Source organism: Stigmatopora argus, chromosome 6, assembly GCF_051989625.1.
Source record: "Stigmatopora argus isolate UIUO_Sarg chromosome 6, RoL_Sarg_1.0, whole genome shotgun sequence".
Classification (NCBI taxonomy): domain Eukaryota; kingdom Metazoa; phylum Chordata; class Actinopteri; order Syngnathiformes; family Syngnathidae; genus Stigmatopora; species Stigmatopora argus.
This window is the reverse complement of record NC_135392.1, coordinates 6,539,952-6,559,853: the sequence shown is the minus strand read 5'-3', so window position 1 is coordinate 6,559,853 and position 19,902 is coordinate 6,539,952. Positions and strand designations below refer to the sequence as shown.

General features: G+C 40.3%; 4 protein-coding genes across 5 annotated transcripts; 2 read left to right on the top strand and 2 right to left on the bottom strand.

Annotated features, from left to right (window-relative positions):
* Window positions 1-2,858: 2,858 nt before the first annotated feature.
* On the bottom strand, window positions 2,859-7,841 carry LOC144075873 (ADP-ribosylation factor 3-like). Its single transcript, XM_077603308.1, has 5 exons — window positions 7,771-7,841; window positions 6,031-6,251; window positions 5,833-5,943; window positions 5,614-5,738; window positions 2,859-4,630 (listed from the first exon to the last, which is right to left on the bottom strand). The coding sequence occupies exons 2-5, from the start codon at window positions 6,176-6,178 to the stop codon at window positions 4,469-4,471; spliced, it is 546 nt and encodes a 181-aa protein (XP_077459434.1). The 5' UTR covers window positions 6,179-6,251; window positions 7,771-7,841; the 3' UTR covers window positions 2,859-4,468.
* A 1,155-nt stretch (window positions 7,842-8,996) lies between these two features.
* On the top strand, window positions 8,997-12,309 carry fkbp11 (FKBP prolyl isomerase 11). Its single transcript, XM_077603954.1, has 6 exons — window positions 8,997-9,369; window positions 9,455-9,517; window positions 10,992-11,079; window positions 11,326-11,359; window positions 11,457-11,527; window positions 11,668-12,309. The coding sequence occupies exons 1-6, from the start codon at window positions 9,250-9,252 to the stop codon at window positions 11,874-11,876; spliced, it is 585 nt and encodes a 194-aa protein (XP_077460080.1). The 5' UTR covers window positions 8,997-9,249; the 3' UTR covers window positions 11,877-12,309.
* Window positions 12,310-12,752: 443 nt separating this feature from the next.
* On the top strand, window positions 12,753-14,147 carry LOC144075913 (small ribosomal subunit protein eS26). The gene is made up of 4 exons (XM_077603359.1): window positions 12,753-12,912; window positions 13,604-13,781; window positions 13,864-13,994; window positions 14,070-14,147. The coding sequence occupies exons 1-4, from the start codon at window positions 12,832-12,834 to the stop codon at window positions 14,103-14,105; spliced, it is 426 nt and encodes a 141-aa protein (XP_077459485.1). The 5' UTR covers window positions 12,753-12,831; the 3' UTR covers window positions 14,106-14,147.
* Window positions 14,148-14,205: 58 nt separating this feature from the next.
* LOC144075912 (zinc finger protein Eos-like) lies at window positions 14,206-19,880 on the bottom strand. Of its 2 annotated transcripts, none has more exons than XM_077603357.1 (8): window positions 19,751-19,880; window positions 18,919-18,977; window positions 18,739-18,843; window positions 18,421-18,657; window positions 18,173-18,340; window positions 17,946-18,095; window positions 17,331-17,462; window positions 14,206-17,028 (listed from the first exon to the last, which is right to left on the bottom strand). In XM_077603357.1, exons 2-8 carry the CDS (start codon window positions 18,956-18,958, stop codon window positions 16,187-16,189), a joined length of 1,674 nt encoding a protein of 557 aa, XP_077459483.1. In that variant the 5' UTR covers window positions 18,959-18,977; window positions 19,751-19,880; the 3' UTR covers window positions 14,206-16,186. The 2 variants fall into 2 exon arrangements, with proteins under 2 accessions (XP_077459483.1, XP_077459484.1); XM_077603358.1 differs by having other exon boundaries at window positions 17,946-18,098; window positions 18,176-18,340.
* Window positions 19,881-19,902: the final 22 nt, after the last annotated feature.

Sequence of the window (19,902 nt, the reverse complement as noted above, 5' to 3'; positions counted from 1 at the left end):
ATTAATGCGCACATAAATACACATACTATGAAAGAAAGCATATCTAAGATAAATGTATAAATGCAAGAATAAAGTAAAATATGGTAATCAGGATTCCAATTGTGTCATTCTGTGGGGAGATTGTGTTTTCATATCTCACTGCTCAGATAGTATCATAACAAAAAAAAACACTGTTCCATCATTTTGATGAACAGTAAGATAAAAAGGTGAATATAATCTGTCTTCTGAAGCAAAAAAAATGTAATGATGTTAGAGGCATAAAATTAGGTCACTGCAGTCCCAAGGAAAGATAAAGATTTCAACAATTATCATAAAATTCACAATTAAAAAGGGTTCGGTTTTTTATTTCACATTTGTCATAGATGACTAACAATGACACGTTTAGCTTGAGATACGTCACGCCATTAAAAAAGTATGTGCCTGTCAAGTTCATTTAACGGAGGTTTATCCAGATTAAAACTTCTTGAGACATGATGCCAAAAAATAATAATAGTAAAAATTTAAATAAAGATGTAAATTAAATGTATAGTAGTTTTTTTTCTTGTTTTTCATCTCATCACCATCAACAGACTCGGTGCGTCAGTCTCTATTGCAATTCCACAAAGGAAAATAGCCTATTAAAAAGTCAAAAAAATCACATGAATACACAGTTTTTCTCAATTTATTGCATCTACAGTACACAAAAAGTCTTCATCGGATGACTAGCATGCCACTCATAATCTTTATTTAAGGTCTTTTGGAGGGACTTTGTACCTTCCACTCCTTTACACAGATGAACTCAAGATTACATTTACTGCTTTGTTGATTTCACCTCTTTGCACTTCGGAAATAAGGGCATCCACGTAACGGATTGGTGTCTTGCCTACTGACGTTTTCCCATTGATTTTTTAGATTGTTAAGTTGTGTTTAGGTGATATTTATCCGAAAAACTGTTAAAATGTTACCTTGGCAGATACCTATATTTTGCCTGTTGTTCTCCATTTTACTTGATAGCAAACATATAATGCTGATTATTGTTTTCTGATAAATTTGCAGACTACACCCTAGACTGGTCGCCAGTCAGTCATAGGGCACACGGAGAGACAGACAACCAACTACTCATAGTTATAAATCCCATGCAGGCCCAGGGAGAGTGGTTAGAGTGTCGGCCTCACAGTTGTGGAGTCCTGGGTTCGAATCCAGGTCGGTCCACCTGTGTGGAGTTTGCATGTTCAAAAAAAAGAAAGTGACACGAATTAAAAGTGCCCTCCCCAAACTGAACTGATGACCTTGATCTTATGTTGATTTGGAAAATCTCTTGTTATTTTGTTATCTAAAGCAGCACGCAAACATTTTTGTTGACATGAGAGAGGTTGAACCAGCAAAACTGCTTTGTGGAACCCGTTCGTCCTGAGGATCCAGTCTCCCGTTCTTCTGCTCGTCTCACAACAACCTGCTTGCACTCAAGCAACATTTCTGATTTCTCCATCTTGTTTTTAACAGGAGATACAATTGGGGGGCCAAAAAAAAAGCAATCCGATGGTCCGAGAGGGTAAGTAGAGTCACTCCAAAAATGGAAGTGCTCCAATCTAATGGTTAATATTTCACCATGACCAGGAAGTTATGCTAAAATGCCCCCCTCCCCTTTCTCCCCTTTTTTTTTATCGAAGAAAGAATATGCAGCTTGTACAAACACAGCATGGAGGAAAAAAACATTAAAGCAAAGCACACAGGATGATTTTTTTTTAAATCAACCTATTTTCAAACAATTTGGAATGGAAAAATATTCCATCAAAAGTCTCCATAACTATTAAAACAGTGTTTGAAACTACATTTCAGTTCTCTTACCAATGCTATTGCTATAATACGTGCATATTTGAAAAAAAAATGATCAAAAGATATTGTGGGGGAAAAGTTTTGGATTTTTGAGCTCTGACTTTCAGTCATTTGTGTTGAGTTGTCGTTATTGTTTTTATTAAGTAAACCTCCTCTGAAGATGTGAAAAGAAAAATTAGTACATATTGAACGTCTCAATTCATCTCCTTTTCTGAACCGCTTTACCCTAATTAGGGTCGCGGGGGGTGCTGGAGCCTATCCCAGCTGACTCCAGGCCAGATGCAGACAGTAGATTTTTACAGTGCATTTTTGTAGCTGCACAAGACTGCCTCCTTTTGGTAGGATTTTTCCACAATAGCATGATTATCATTATGATTATGCCTGCAGTTTTCTGAACACGTATTATTGTCTGTAATTTAATGTCAGAATATAGACTACAATCAGTTATTACGGTAGTTGAGACTGGATCTGACGTTGAAAGAATGACAGTACGGTCACATGGCAACAAAAGAATAGTAAGCCAACGGTTCACACGAACTGCAAAAATCTGCAGCATTTTCTCAGTGTGACATCATTTTCTCTTAAGTGATTTTTGGGGCCAATGAAGGCTGAAAAAGAAGACTCTATTAGGATCTAGGTTTATGTTTGTGCCTTTTTGCTCACTTTTTAGGATGAAGTTGAGTCCAAAATAGGGTCTGCTCTCTTTTTAAAGTCACTTGCTTTAGCTTTTGAAGTCCTTTCACAATTACCAATGTTCCACTTACTAAATGATATTTCTGCACCTTAATTTGAGTGAATTAACTGTATAGTGCAGTGCAACAAAAGAATAATTAGATAGACAAAAAAACGTCAGAATGACTTGGTTTGTATTCATTATCAGCATATATGTGAGGTTAAAACTGAGCTCAGGCAATGATTTTAAATAATGGGAGGGGCCACAGTGTATGCATCGTTTAAAAGAAAGTTGACACACTGGCAACTGTGGTTGAATGGCTAAACAACTGCACCCACCAAAGTGTATTATGAAATGATGAGACTGGTCCTACAGAAAATGGGTTTATTTGTGATACAGCAGGAAGTGATCATTTCATACAGATTTCGTGCATTTAGCACTGAAAAGTGGTCGTCAGCGTGTAACTAAAATAGTACAGAATGAATCACGGGATTCTTTTCTTTCCCTTTTCTTTCATACAATGAAGACCTAACACTAAATATGGATCAAGTATACAGGCAAAACAAAAGCTACATCAGGACAAACCTTTGCCTAATCATCCCAAACTTCAGTGCACAAACCTGTTTCGACGGCATAAAAGAGCAAAAAAATCAATACATTATTCCAATTTTAGCCATTATTAAATATAAGGCCACAAAACCCAAATGATAGAAAATAGAATAGAAACACAATAGTTGTCATGTACAACACAGAAACAAAAAAAACGAGAGAAGCCTGCTGGTATGAGTCATTTGCTTGTGCCCGTGTTTTGATCTGCTTCACCCTGCTTTCGTCCCTATAGTATTGACAAACCACCTAAATAAAAGACTTTGTGTAAAATAAATATACTTAACAGTTTTTCTACAGCCACGCATAATATTCAATTAACATTCAGAAAACATATGAGGTCTCAATGACAGAACCTTCCCATCGAACAGACGTAAGAATGACAGCTGGTTTTTGAACGTTGCTACCAAAAAAAAGGCCTAGTGTGAAGATGTGTTCATCTCGTACCACGGCGAATACTATAAAAAAAACTCAGAATGAGGTTCTGACGAGTTCGCCGCAGTTTGAGCATTTTTTTTTCCGAGTCTGTGATATCTATCCTAAAGTCCTTGTACTAGTACAATGTTTGGATATGTTTTTCCACTACTAAATGATATTTCTGAACATTAATACTTTGACAACTGCGTGTAATAAGTGCATTACTTAAGACATGTAAAAGAATGGTAACATAGTTTAGTAGTGCACAGGTTCCCAGTACTACTGATATGCATTTGTATTAGTACAGTGCAAATGTCCTTCATTAAGGTGCATTTAATTGCTCCCCAACAAAATGATTCAAGTTATAACAATACGCAAAAGAGTTGTGTTTGTATAACAGTAAGTACAATTTTCATTCATTAGTTCATTTTTCATAAAATGTTTCTTTTTAACCAAAGATTTTCCGCAACCAAAAGTTTCCGTCCCTGTTGTTGTTGATCCCGACATTTTTAAAGTGGGGGTCTGATTGCCCAAAATTGAGAGAAAAGCTTTCAAGTTCCCTGCACAGACAAACAAAATGGTGTTGTGTACTAGTACATGAACCTTAAGTTGGATATAAAGGATACTGAGAAAAATGCTCAAAGGCCTTCAATAGTGGTTGCTGTCGTCACACATGGTTTTAGTTCACAAGATGACTGATCACGAGCCTTACAAGAGTCCACCTCGCTGCTGTGGCGTCACGTGACCTGAAAAACATAGTACACGGCACCTAAAGACAAGAGGTGGGCACATCAGATTGATTGTTTTATGATTTGTGTGGTTGAAACGGAACTCTGACATTGACGGAATGAAAATGAAAGCCTAAAATCTCCCTCCAATTCTTCCGTCCCGCATCCTCCGTCCAGATGAAAGAAAATAAAGTCAGATGGTTGCGTCTTACGGATGTTTTCAGTCTTCCTATTTCTTGTTCTTGAGCTGGTTGGCCAGCCAATCAAGGCCTACGTAGAGGCCGTCGCCACTTGTAGCACAGGTGGCCTGGATGTACCAGTTGCGATGGCGCAGGGAGTGTAATCCCAATTTGTCCGTGATCTCGGCGGCGTTCATGGCGTTGGGCAAGTCCTATTGAGGACGAAACAGATTGGTTATTGGATGATGTCATTCAACAAGTACCACACAACGATACAGTGGGACCACCTAAGAGGAATGCATTCTGCTATAAAAGACTTTTTAACTGTAAGGGGATACTTTCTTCAAGGCTAAATCATAAAACAATGGCAAAAATAGTAGTTTAAGTCATGGTTTTAAATGATAAAATATTTGATTAACTGTCACGTCGTTAATCGAAATACAATAGAGTCAAATGTTATACTTCTTTTTGTTTTCTTAATTCTTAATATATTGAAAAATTAAATTTGGCAAAAAAAAATTGGGCACACTCAGGGAGCCCCAACATTTGCATGGTACTGCATACTTGAATGAGAGACTAGTAACAGTTTGGTCACCCTGGCTAAAATAAAATTTAACCAAATTTTTCTTGTTCTGGTCTCGGGGGAAATTCCCAATTTCAGTCCTTTAAGTCTCAATCTTGACTTAGACCCAGTGATTTTTGGTTCCAGTCAATTACTGATATGGTTATAGTCGTTTCCTTACGCACAACACTAATTTAATGGTCAGCAAGCTCTCCTGTTCAAACCTATGGGGTGTAACTAATTGATTGCCTGTCATCAAAATTACAAGAATATTTCCATATGTGCGAATGAATTTATAACTGGGGAAAAAAAACAGTTCTGCTTTCTAAAAATGTGTGACAAAAAAATGCAACTTATTCACAATATTCTATTGTTATGCCCTGCTGACCTATGATAGGCTAACGTTCCCATATAGCCCCAACAAGCAATATTCATAATGGAGGGATATTTTTTACTACAGCCTCATTCATTCTTCCTACACCTTGGTTAAACATTATAAGAGTGGATTCCGCTATTTCAGTCCCATTGGTTGTCAAAAGCCGAGTATTATTTTTGCTTTAAAGGCAGAATTTTTGACACATATCATGTAATGAATGTCATTCATTTCTGCAGGTGCATGTGAGTGTTTCCTGCCTGTTTATTAGCGAACACAAGGAGCACGGCATCTCTCAGCTCATCCTCAGCCAGCATTCGCATCAGCTCTTCTCGCGCTTCGTTGACGCGCTCTCTGTCATTGCTGTCTACCACAAAGATTAAACCTAGTGGACACAGAACAACAACAACAAAATATATAACCAAGCAAAAACATTTTTAGGATTAAGATCTCTATCCAGGCATATCTAGTCAGCTCACCCTGTGTGTTTTGAAAGTAGTGTCTCCAGAGGGGACGGATCTTGTCCTGCCCACCCACATCCCACACAGTGAAGCTGATGTTCTTGTACTCCACCGTCTCTACATTGAAGCCTGAAAACAAAGGGTGGAACGTGAGGTGATACAGCAAATATGCCACGCAGAGTGGGCTTTTATTCATCTTAGGCAGGATGCGCGTACCAATAGTCGGGATTGTGGTGACTATTTCCCCGAGTTTGAGTTTATAGAGGATTGTAGTTTTTCCTGCAGCGTCAAGGCCCACCATCAGGATCCTCATCTCCTTCTTTCCTATGAGGCTCTTCAACAGGTTCCCAAAAATGTTCCCCATGATTCCGAGAGGCTTCTTCACGACTCTAGGGACCTTTATGCAACGTCTCCGGCAAGGGATCCGTCACGGAAGGCTGAAAGAGGGATGGATATACACTTCATTATCACAGCATATTACAAAGCAAAATTGAATGAAATCGCGAGAGAAGTGTTGTTGGCAAAAATACATTGTAAATGAAAAAACACTGATTCGTACAGAGTTGAAGTCTCTGAGTTTGATTCCGGACGATGAATTGAATTGAAACTTTATTATAGAATATTTAAACAAAATGATTAACACCAAGATAAATAGTCAAAGAGGCGGGCCTCCCATTTTTTTTCCAAAACATTCCAAACACGCAGTGAGAACCATGGAGACTCCCCTAGTCGCCCAGAGCATTGGTCAACGTGAGTGGAAGAGTGGCATGTCGGCGCTATGGCTCCAGGCTGCAGCTCAATCTGTTCAGAATTGCTCACTTTTTCCTCCCTCGAACATTAGCCTAAATGAAGAGCTTGCACTCATAATAAAACCTCCCCAAACGCCCTATATTTTCAGGCTTGCCTCCAAGACCTAACATTTAAAAAGCCTATTTGAGCCACAAAACAAACAATGGACTTGGATCGGGAATTCGGCTGTTGCTCAAAACTAACATTACATAAAAATCCTATTGCAATTTTTTCCGCATGCAAAAGGGGAATGACACTAACTGGTTACCCATTTATCACAGGGCATTTGATAAATGTTAAAATGTTACTTAAAACACTGCTTGTACTGTAAAAGGTTGTATTATGGTGCAGACAGTTTGACTGTGGAACAATGTAAAGCAGTATCTTTTATTTATTTATGGGAAAAAAATGACACATATGTACCACTCGCATCAAAATGTACACAAGGTGTCTTAAAAATACAGTATTCACCAATACAATATTGCTCAATTTTTAATGACAAGAGGTGTAAAAAATGAAAATTAACTATTCATCAGCATTCATTCTGCACAGATATAATGGATATACTCAAGTAATACAGCAAATATTTACTCTATGGAAAATAATATATACTACCAGATCAAATTGGAATATAGCCAGTGACACCACTGTCCATGGTCCTGAAGGGACATTAACCCCAAGATGTTCTGGTTCCATTTGTCAACGATGTGTTACTACTTTAAAACACATGTGCAAGAAAGTGTTGGACGACTGTACCTCATTAAGACGGTCGATCACATTAAATGAACGCGGCAAAGGGTGACCCACGTTAGCTTCGTTACCCAACGATGCTACCATCATTAACATTCAGGCTAACTTGCCGCAATGAACCCACCCCCTTAACGCTCATCGTGAATGTATCGACGTCGTGCGAAGCACCTGCCGATTATTTCTTAAACCGCAAGAGAACCTCCTCATAATGTTAGTAATAGTATTATGTGATGGAAAATCCGCTCGGGTGTTGTTTTTAATAACGAAGTGGACGAGACGTGTCGGTGCTTGCAAGTGTCTCTTTCCTTCCCATCCTTCCATTCATCGCTCTTTTCTTCCCGGATGAAAGTGACTCCAAATACACGCTACAAATCCACCACGCCATGCGATTGTATATAATGATCAAAATGGACTTACTTTGTCGTATTTTACTAATCGTCGATGTGTGCCACTTAGTGTGTAAGAAACGCTACTTACCTAGCTCGTTCAGACGTCTCGCGAGATCTGCTCAAGAACAACGGGTTGGAATTTCACCATGTCTCGCGAGATTAAAATGACTCAGCTGACGAAGGCGAGCCCCCGGGGATGCAATGGTTTGGGCTAAAATAAGATTAACGCATTGGGATTTTAGCCAATTTCAAGTAATATAATATAATCATTTGTGATGGATATTTGAGAAATGTAACTTCTGATTTGTTACTGCGGGAGTTAAAAATGACAGGTCCAAAGCGAAGCTTAAACATAATTGCATTTTATCAGGACCGAATAAATGTCTTTTCACCATTTAATTCTGAATGTAACTTTTAAAAAAGACAAATGATGGGTTATCCCATTGGGGTTTACAATTTACAGTATAGTAGCTGTGTGAGTGGGATAACCAATACTTTGTTTTTTAAGTTAGATGCAGAATTGAAGAATGAAAAAACATTTATTCAGGTCTGATTAGCCAAACAAAGCTTAAACATGTATTGTATTTAATCAAAGCTGAATAAATGTCTTTTCACTCGTCCATTTTGCATCTAACATAATCTTTTGAATATCACTGCGCACCGTATGCTCATATGTCAAATTTTGTTCCTATCTCAGGGCAAAAAAAACTTGCTCAGAATTTCCCTCGTATCTCAAATGTAGCGTATGTTGGAACACTCGTATGTCAAGGTATTACTGCAGTAGGTCTCATTTCTGAACCGCTTTATCCTAGTTAGGGGTCGTGGGAGGTGCTGGAGCCAATCCCAGCTGTCTCAGGGCCAGAGGCGGGGGACACCCTGAATCGGTGGCCAGCCGATCGCAGGGCACAAGGAGACGGACAACCATGCACACTCACCCCCATACCTAGGGGCAATTTAGAGTATCCAATCAGCCTACCAGGCATGCAGGCCCGGGGCTAAACAAAAAACAAACAAAAAAAGAGTACAATGAAAATAAAAGCATTCAATTCTATTCAACTCAATTCAATTCACTTCAACAGGTAGACCAACCTGGACTTGAACCCAGAACCCTAGAGCTGTGAGGCTAACCACTCGCTCCACCGGGTCGCCTTTTAAAAAGGTCCGTTCTTTAATGATTGCACATCAGTTCAAGAGTGCTACGTGGCATTGCCCGAGCACAACAGCGCCCTCTATCGTACACCGGGATCAGCCGGTCATTCGCTGGTGTGCAGATGTGTGATGATAGCGGAAGGTCTTCAGGCGGGCTCGTCCCACAGAGCCCAGTCTTACTGCTGGGGGCCAACGTCCACGGGTAGCTCGGCCTTATCTCTGCAGGCTTTTCTTTAAACACATCAGCACTGGCCGCTGCGTAGACATTTTGCACCCGAGGGCTCGTATTCGCTCGCCGAAAAAAAACACGGAAATTGCTATTTGACGTCGGCTTTTTTTCTTCTTCCACAAGTTCACAATGCAGGGCAGCTTTGTTTTGCTTCTGCTGGCGGTGGCTTTCACGTTCACGGGGACCCTCGTTCGAGGGGAAGACGACGACGACGACCATGCATCTGAAGAGCTGCAGGTGGAGACCTTGGTGAGTTCCACGCCATGCTAAAACGATGCATTTGAAGAAGAAAAGCAACACTAACGCTCAACTCCTTTTGGCCCCCCTCCCAAAGATGAAACCCGAAACTTGCAGCGTACTCTCCACGATGGGGGACACGTTGCAGATCCACTACACGGTAGGACGCTTCCAGACCACTGGATGAATCGGGATTATCGCGATTCTAGCTAAATGTGCTATTTAGTGTGTTAAATGAGCCTCGAAAGAGCGATACTGGTCGACTGCTGTTGTGCGGCGTGTATGCGAGGAACACGTCGACAATAACACGAGATCAGATCATCCACGCGTCCACTTTTCCAATCTGACTGCGTTGGTGGACACGCAATGTTAATCGGCACGATCACGCTGACATCAAACACACGTTATGTCAGTGTTGCTTCATTTTCAATCAGATTGCAGTCATTCAGTAATACGGTGCAGTGTAGCGGTTTCCGAGTGCAGATTTTTTCCAGATTTTGACAACCATTCGCACTCAGATTGAATTTTCCAGCCTTCAATTGATCTCACATGAACAATTTCGGAATGTGAGAGTGAGACTCAGAAGAATTCAGACACTAATGGACAAGAATGATGAAATTATCGAAACTCCTCACGGGAAGGCTAGAGCAGGGGTCCCCAACCCGTGTGCGGTCGATTGGTCGCCGGTCTTTTGGTCGCCCGGACCACGACCACGGGCGACCAAAAGACCGGCGACCAAAAGACCGACGACCAAAAATACCGGCGACAAAACAAGGTAAAACAACACGGTCTACGCATCAATAAAAGCCAACAATGGCCCTGAGCAGTTTCACTGAGCCGACGTGTGAGTGTATGAGTTTGTATGTACATGCGTTGTCCCTTTAAGAAGCTATGTCAGTCAGGGTCTTAAGTTCTCCAACAAAAAACAATAAAAGCCTGGGAAATTTGGAGCTTCTCTTTAGCCTAATCATTACTAGGGCATTAAGTATGACTAAATAGTAATTCGCAGTTTGTATTTAGGGAATTTGAGCAACGATTTAAATGGTAATTATCACTTACCTTCTGGGCGACCAAAAGACCGGCGACCAATCGACCGTGTACCCCCCAACCAGCCACCTGGGGCCAGTCCGTCAGAGTCATAAATATTACCGTTTTCAATCCTGCCCTCCTACTTGAAATGAGAATATATATATAATAATTCTAATATTTGTTATTGTTTTTTATTACAAAAAAGCCTCTTGCCCTATTTCAGGTTAAAGGTTTTAAATGTCAAATAAAATAGATAATTAACCAAAAGTAGTCACGTGCTTTTGAAAGGGATAAAGGTCTTAAGTACCAACTTTTGATTAACTAATCTCTGTCCCTGAGAGGGTAACAAATACAAGCGGTCACTTTGATCATTCATAAAATAATTAATAAAACAAGCAGCAATGAACAGTTCTTTAAAAGAAAAGCCAGTGTTTACTTAAAGCTGTTTATTGACCTCCGTAGACTGTAACATTGTAACCAGCATGGTATCTTAACAGCAGCATCTGTCAGCGTTCCCAGCGTGGTAGTAAAACTTTTTCCCATCAGGGCTTTCCACTTTTCTGCTCATTTCTCCAAATCACTTACAATGTTCTTCTGCACACCAGGGTAAACTGATGGATGGCAAGGTCATCGATTCCTCGCTCTCTCGGGACCCTCTTGTTGTCGAATTGGGGAAAAGGACTGTTATTTCTGGTGGGTTAACAGCTAAATCCACTTTATAGTGAAACACATAACTCTTAGAAATCTTAATTACTATGTCTCTGGCTCTTTAACTTACTTATTACCTATCTATTTATGTCTAAAGTGCCTTTCCTATTCCTGCATCCTCACCCTCTTGCTACTGTGACGACAAAATTTCCCGAATACGGGATGAATGAAGTTATCCAATCCAATCCAATCCAATAAATTGACTTTGTATTTTATACTTTTTCTTCTTAGGGCTGGAACAAAGCTTGATCGGCGTGTGTGAAGGGTTTGTATAAAAAAAATACAAATTGTAACAATATAAAGTAGCATATCTATGAACTTTTAGCTTAGTTAATTTGTTTCTTTGCCACTCTCTTAATCAGGCAAAAAATCAAAGCCACTATTCCATCTCACCTTGCCTATGGAAAGAAAGGTTATCCTCCTACAATTCCAGGTAGAGAACACACAAAACTCATTTATTTTATCCATGCTCTACAGGAATTTGCTTGAATAATAAATGGGAATAAGAAGAAGAACATGCAAATTATTCTCCATTGCACTTCTGGTAATTGTATTGTTTTTAATGTGTTATAGGTGATGCTCCTCTTGAATTTGAGGTGGAGGTCCTCTCCTTGACCCAGCAGACACCTTGGCAGAAGATGGTTAACGATGTGTTCCCCTTGGTTTGTTTGGCACTGGTGCCCACGTTACTCGGCTTGGTGGGACTCTACCTGTACAACAAGGCCAAAGACCCAAAACCCAGCAAAAAGAAATCGAAGGATAAGAAAAGCAAAAAGAAATAAAGACAGGACAAAGAACTATTTAAATGCATATTTTTAAATGTGTTTTCTTTGTGTTGACTTTGTAAGGCATCACTTTGTAAAGGTATAGCTGGAATTCACATTGCTTTCATTTATCAGATGATGATTTGTTGTTTGCTGCTTTAGTGATCTTTTGTCTGTTAGATGTTACATCTCTGACAGAATTTTAACCTCGGTATACTTGATTTAAGTGTTTAACACATAAAAAAATGTAACAGACCGACCACACATTTACCAATCCAAAGATGATTTTTTTTTTGGACTGCATGTTTGAGTTACAATCTGTCGTTTAGGGTGGATCTATGAAATTAACTTTTCCCCCTTTTTATAGACAATGTTTTACACTTTGCCTTTAACTGCCTCAATGTTGCGTCTGTTATGAAATCGGGAAAATTATTAAATCTTTGTGAATGAATCCCTCCAGCATAAGAATTTTCGTCCTTTTGTTTGTTTTCCTCTTCAAGCGATAAAGTTATATCTGAAAAGTGTCTGTGAGTGATCCTGTGGCAATACGTGCAAAATTAGAGGTCCTACATCAAAATGGAGAAGTCTTAAGATTAGTTGCATGTTAATTTACATTGTAACAGTCTTTACTACTAACTTTTAAAACTATAATATAATATGTATTATGTGGCTGTGTTGTCGTATTATGTTTTATCATGTCGGTTTTTACTAAACTTCTGAAATTGGAGACAATCAGAAGCTTGGTTAAGGGCACTATTTTTTCTGCAGTTGACTAACAACAACAAAACCCAGCCGCCTATCGGTTCAACTACACGTGGCTACGCGCATGCGTGTAGAGATTATATCCTTCCGCGGATTTTTTATTTATTTATTTGAAATATATACTATTATTACATAATATAGTTTAAAATATAACACTATCCAACAATTTACACGTATTAACGTTGTGTATAAGTTTGATGAACAATAATTAATGCCAAGGGTTGAGCGGAAATGCACTACTTTCCATGAGACAACCTTTTCCGGTCCTCTTTCCAGCTTCCCGTGCAACATGGTGAGTTCACCAAAACGAGAGTCGTTCGGCTAAAACGAAATAAATACAACTGTTTCACAAAAAGTGACTCCACGTTAGGTGTTCGTAGTTGATAAAATCGCAAAGATGCGCCAAAACGCAGTAGATGTTCATTAAAGTCCATCGAAACGTTTTAAAATTGGCCAGGGCCTAAATGCTAGCGATCTGTGGGCTAACACCGCCATGCATGTGTTCCTGATGCCGATATTTGGCTGGATCTGAATCCGATACAGTAAAACTTACAAAACGATTTAAAAGTATTTTAATGCATAGGGTCCACAACAAGGATGACGTCAAGGGTCGTGTTCAATGGAATCAGATGTGTTTTGCTTTAAACATTGAATTTTTAACTATGTACTTTAAGTGAAGTCAATCAAGATCATGTCTGACCACATTTGAGCAGCACGTAGTAGTTATTCTATACAATGATACTTAAAATATTCCTCCCTTGCTATTTAGACTAAGAAAATTACAATTTTAGTACATTGGGTCCACAACAAGGATGACGTCGAGGGTCGTGTTCAATGGAATCAGATGTGTTTTGCTTAAAACTGGAAATTTTTAACTATGTACTTTAGTGAAGTCAATCAAGATCATGTCTGACCACATATGAACAGCACGTAGTAGTTATTCTATACAATGATACTTAAAATCTTCCTCCCTTGCTATTTAGACTAAGAAAAGAAGGAATAATGGTCGTGCCAAGAAGGGGCGTGGGCACGTCCAGCCCATCCGCTGCACCAACTGTGCTCGCTGCGTCCCCAAGGACAAGGCCATCAAGAAGTTTGTCATCAGGAACATTGTGGAGGCTGCGGCCGTGAGAGACATTTCTGAGGCTAGCGTCTTTGACTGTAAGTACATTTTCCTTTTTGCCCCCTCACGAATCGCAATACACGTGCCATTGCTCATGTGCCTGCACCCTTTTCTTTGCAGCGTATGTTCTGCCTAAGCTCTATGTGAAGCTGCACTACTGTGTTAGCTGTGCCATCCACAGTAAAGTGGTGAGGAACCGCTCCTGCGAGGCCCGGAAAGACCGCACCCCACCGCCCAGATTCAGGCCCAATGTGAGTAACATTGACAAAGAACTGTTGCTGATTCTTTTCAATTACCTAACTGTTTTCTTTAATGTTCTTTTATAGGCTGGTGCACCAAGAGCTCCTCCAAAACCCATGTAATGACATGCTTAACATCTGAGGAATAAAGTCTTCACAAATGTTCCAAGTTGTTGATTGAATCTTTTTAGTTATTTGTAATGTACTGAGATAACAAGGTAAAAGCTGTTTTTTTCTTTTATTTGGACTAATTTCTTTACGGTACAAAATGTACACTAAGGTCCAAGTATTAAAATGCATAATTGTGAGATGCATTTAACAATTTGCATGTATTTAGTGATTCCAGGTCATTTACAGGCTTTAAGGATTACAAAATAAGAAACATTACACCCAAGGAATTTAAAAATATCTTAAACATACACAGTTTCCCTAAAATCTTCGTACATGGCTTAAATGAAAAAAAATCTATTGCCATGTTGATAAATGAAATTTTCAATGTACAATTTGACGTGCTTTGTAAAATTCTGGTGAACTGGATTAAATAGGATCGAATTGTCACATCTCCATGCCCTCAGGTTTTGTGGACACATGCTATCCAATAGGCCGTTTAAGTCTTCTTTATGAACAATATTTGACTAAGTTTAACGTGTGTAGGGAGTTTTCTTTGGCTCGTAGCAGCAGCATTATATCCTATGGGCATCTGGGAATAAAAATTGGGAATCGGGTCTAGCGAGGGGAAAGCTGGTGGCAAGCACGTCACAAAGCTGGACCGTTACAAACAACAAGAATGAAGGCACGATATCAAGTTCTAGACAGGAAGCAAACCAGATCTATCTTCAATATTCAAAGCGAGTTAGATGTTTTCTTGTCATGTAATTGACAAAATTGTACAGCAGATAATACTTTTCACAATAAAATGGAAAAATGTCCACTTGAAATCAATCACAAAAATACATAGATTTTTCCCACCACCACTTGGGCATTCAGTAAGTTCACTTTTACAAAGGTTAAGAAAATAAAGACATGGACATGTGAGTCAAATTTACAAAAGCCAATTGACAAAAATTGGCTATTGTGAGGTTTGAATTGGTTCATTTCTTGCAATTGCTGCTGATTCTGTCATTTCTTGGATGAATACTTTGGTGCTTAGTATTTTGCAAGTGGTGAAGAACAGTCATAATCCACTTAACCTCTCACTTAAATTCAAAATTACTTTCATGTTACCATAAAAATCCTTGTTTAAAATGGACAAAACCTTTCTAAAAAAATCACCTCAAATCTCAAGGCTTTTTTTCCAGAGGTTTATGCTGATAAAATTGGGATTTTTTTATGGATCTATATGTAGGAATCTTTCCTACGTGTATATTGACAAAAGGTTTGACCTAAATTCTTTGGTAACTGTCAGAAATTCATAGTTTTGAGATGATTGTTAGTTCATAGCTTTAGCTGTCGTCATTGAATTTCAATTACAGTGGGAAGGCACAATACAAAAATATAGCAGCAGAATTGCAACTGAAATTATGATTTGACTAATTAACATGGTAAAGACCCTTCACCCGCAGTGGCAGTGACGTTTTTCTCATTTTATTTTTATTCTATAAAACAATTTAATTAGGATTCTCTGGCAAATATCAGTGCAACATAAGCAGTCTTGGAACAAATCATTAAAAATATACACAAAACACTCATCAGTTAAGTCATCCAAGGAAACCTTCATTTCACACTTTCTAGCTAAAAAATGAAGGGCATCTCAAAAATATACTCACTTCCATCACTCCACCAATTGATACAAAACCAAAAGTGCATTCATGATTCACAAACAGCTGTTTTAAAAACACATCTCACTGACTTTGACCTGGCCCTGGAATTTGGTCTGCACTTAAAACAAGGACTGAGTGAGAACTGGGAAAGTGAATGTTAATGTGAGGTTATCAGGGACATTTTTTTTTGTTTAAAGAGGCAAGATCTTCACATTTTTACCTTTTAGGATGAAGAATCTGTTAAAGTGCTCAAGAGGTTTCAGGTCAGATTGGTCAACCACAGTATGCGCATCAGGTGGAAATCCTGAATTTGGACCCAAGGCACACATGTGGATGGGAAAGTGCATGTCAAAGACATTTTAAAAGTGCATTCTGATGAACAATATCTTTCCTTTGTGCCGTGCAGACCAAACCGAGCCAGGCCGAGCTCATCGAAACTCTTCCTCAATCCAGGATGTGCTCGCCGCGTACGCTGTGCGAGGAAAACTCGTAGCGGTCTTGGCTCCTGTGGCCACAGATGTTACACTCGAAAGGCTGGCGAAAGCCGTGGCAACCCATGTGGATGGTAAACATGACGTGGTCCAGAAAGAGCACGCGGCAGTGGTCGCAGCGAAAGCAGCGCACCGTTCGCCCCTCGCCGTCCACCACGCGCAGAGTCTCCCTGGAGGTGGACGAGGGTGTCGTGGGCGAACTGGGCGTGGGGGCGGGGCCGGACGGAGGGGCCGCGGGGTGATCTCCATCCTGTCTTTTCATCTCCCTGTCTCTGGCGTTGCCGGGACTGCGTCTTTCCCAAATCTTGTAGTGCGTAGGAGGCCCGGCGTTGTGGAATTGATGCCCATTGTTGCCGCCGTGCGCGCTCACAGCGAGAGAGGTGCTGTTGCACGGCTCGTCGGGCATGCTTTCCGTGTCCGTGGAGTCCTGGCAACCGTTGCTGGGGGAGGTTGTTTGACTTCTACCCGGGGGCAGATCTTCGTGACCCTCAGGCACCTCCCTTCTGCCCACTCCCACGGCCCCCGCACCGGCTCCTGGGCAGTCCGGCCTCAAGCTGAGCGCGCCAGACGCGTGGGCGGCAGCGTGTATGGATCGGAGTTCCGATAAACATGAAGGATGAGTGTTGGGGAGATGGAGAGGCTGTATTGGATCTGGCATCCCCCCAATTCCCCCGCTGCCAGCTGCCCCCGCAAGCTCCCCTCCAGAAACGTGTAGAACTTCCAAGTCTTCTGAATGTGACTCTCCATCTGCATCGAGGTCATAAGGTGCATTTCCACGATGTATGTGCTTCTCTCCTGCAATTTTAGGCGGCAATGATATTACCTTGGAGCATGTGAAAATGCAGGGTCAGTAAAAATTAGGCAAACAAAACTACAATCCAAAGTCAAGAATATAACGCTGGAATGTGAAATTTTAGGAATAAAATGTGATCATTTATGAGCTACGGCACAATTTTTGCATTGCAAAATGACAAGGCACACCACCAGCTGAAAAGCTTTTCATTTAAAACTCTGTCACATCATTCAAGATTTATCAACAGGAATCAAAGAAACACAAGAAAGCATTTCAATATCTAATTTTAATATCAAATGCTCACCTGCAAATTTTTGCGGCATGGATCTTTTGCGTTTGGTGATGCTCCCGGCGAGACGATCAATCAACGTCGTCTTGTCTGAGGAGCCGTGAAGAGGGGAGTCTGGTATGTACTCCATCTCCCTCATCTCCTCTCCTACAAAAGACAGACTATATAGTACTTGTCAAAGATTTGAAATATTCCAGCCACTGTAGATTAAGCATACCCAAATATTTAGCCAATCGCAGGGCACGAGGGGACAGACAACCATTAACTTTCATGCTCACATGCTAATTCGTTTTGAATTTGTATTTGAAGTTATTTAGATGTGTGTTTATTTGCATGTGTTCACATGCTAACGTTAGCTTCTTCCCTAATGTACTGTACTGCTGCAACATGTTTTTGCATGCTTGTTATTCATTTTAATACATTAATAATTAATTTTAAAAAATGTCGGTTTCTCACATATTTCATACAAAAGTGGGACATATTATTAAAGGGTTTAGTTGGTGTTTTTTTGAGGACCGTGGAACGAATTTACAGAATTTTTTTATAAAGTACTGCTCTACTTACGAAATATTCCAGCTATGAAAAAAGTAGAGGTACGACTGTATTGCAATTTGCATGATCCATCCTCACCAAGATGCTGAGCACTACTAGGTTGCTTTGGCTCCACACTTTGCAAGTAGTTGTAGCAGCGTTCGAGATGCTCCTCCAAGGTGCTTTGTTGCTTATAACTGCGACCACAGTGGCTGCACTTATATGGCTTCCCTACCGTTGGGGAGGACACTGGTGCCAAAGTGGAAGGAAAGGTATCACTTTTGTGACATGGAGCTACAGACCTATTTGCCGTAAATATGTCCTACCAGCATGCGTGCGAAGATGGCCAGTGAGTGCATCTCTTCTTCTGCAGGCATAATTGCACAAAGGACATTTAAAGGGCTTCTCGCCAGAGTGCAGCTTGATGTGACGGAGAAGGTTTCCTTTTTGAGTGAAGGAGGCACCACACTGATTACACTGGAATGGCCGCTCACCTGCACAGAAATTTAATTGTAATGGACATGGGAAAGATTTAATTCAGTGCAATGCAATTACATACGATGCATATTTTTACCTGTGTGACTGCGTTTATGAACCATGAGAACATTGGGTCCAATGCAGATCATTCCACAGATGTCACACTTGAGCTTCCCATTGGGCAGTCTGATGTTGTCATGATTGGCAAGCTCCCTGTAACCAGGTCCCTCCGTTCCCTGATCCAGACCTCCTTCCTCAAAATGTTCCCCTCGCTCATCGTCGTTACTCCGACCAGGGTCTTCATCGCTGTAAAGCTCTACTTTAATGGAATTTCCTACAGGGGTGACATAAAAAGACAAGTTGCATTTTTATAGGAAGGAGGTTAGTATGTCCAGTAAATACAGGAATAACTTACCACTGACAGAGTGGTAAGGTGAGGTTCCCTTACTCTTTGGGGTGCTTACTGTCGGACCACCGAGCACCCCTGAAAACTCTCTTTCTGTTGAGGAGTCTCCACTAGCTGGAAATGAAGAAAATAGGATTTAGCTGAGTTGGTTATTCATCGGCTGAAAGAAAACAATAAACAAATAAATACCTGACATGTAAGACTGGCCATTGCAGTCATCAACGTCCATACTAGATTTTGGCCCGACACTGTCATTCAACCATAACATGATATTAGGTTGTAAAATCAAAATGTATGCTTAGGAAGTTTGTCTACATTCACAAAATGTGTAATTAACTGAAAAACATTTTAACCTCAGACACTTGACTGCACAATTATTCATTCATTCTCCGTACCGCGTATCCTATTATTTCATAATAATGTTAAGAAAGTTGGAGATTGCCATTAATCATTTTTAAAAGCACAGCAATATTAGACAGAACTTTATTATCAGCAGATACACTCGAAATGTTCACACTGCTGACAAATCATCAAATACTCATACGCCATCAATTAATCTAGATTATTAATCTAAATGAATAAACTAAAAAAAATCACATGGGTCTCAATTATTTGTGTTATTAGTGTAACTTGACAGCTAACTCATGAGTCGGCCTTGGCAGATAAAGCTAAGCTAAGATTGCTGGCCCCAAACATGAAGCCGAGGAAGCTACCACTGCATTCGCGTGTATTTAACAATCGCGTTCACTCAACAACACTGATTAAAAGTGAGCTAGCTGATGCTACATTTCGGATCGTTGTCATGCGTAACGAGTCATCAGAATGACAAATACTACTATATTTAGCTCGCTACGCGTTAGCCAAAGCGGCCAGTGTTTCACAAATGGTTGCTATGGCACCCGCAGCCTGACTCAATGCGATGTGACGAACTAGCTTATTAGCAACCGACAAGCTACATGTCCACGAAGCGCTGCCCGAGTAAAATAAAGACGTTCAGTATTTAAATTTAATATTTAATTACCTATGCCACCCAAGCGCGACGAGTGAGGTTATTCGGTTTTTGCATCTGCTCGTTTGGGTTTACGACGACGACATTCCCAGCCGGCAGCACTACCTCACGCACCAAACAACTTCCGGTTGCAATTTCCAGTACAAGGCTGAACCTCCTGGGTT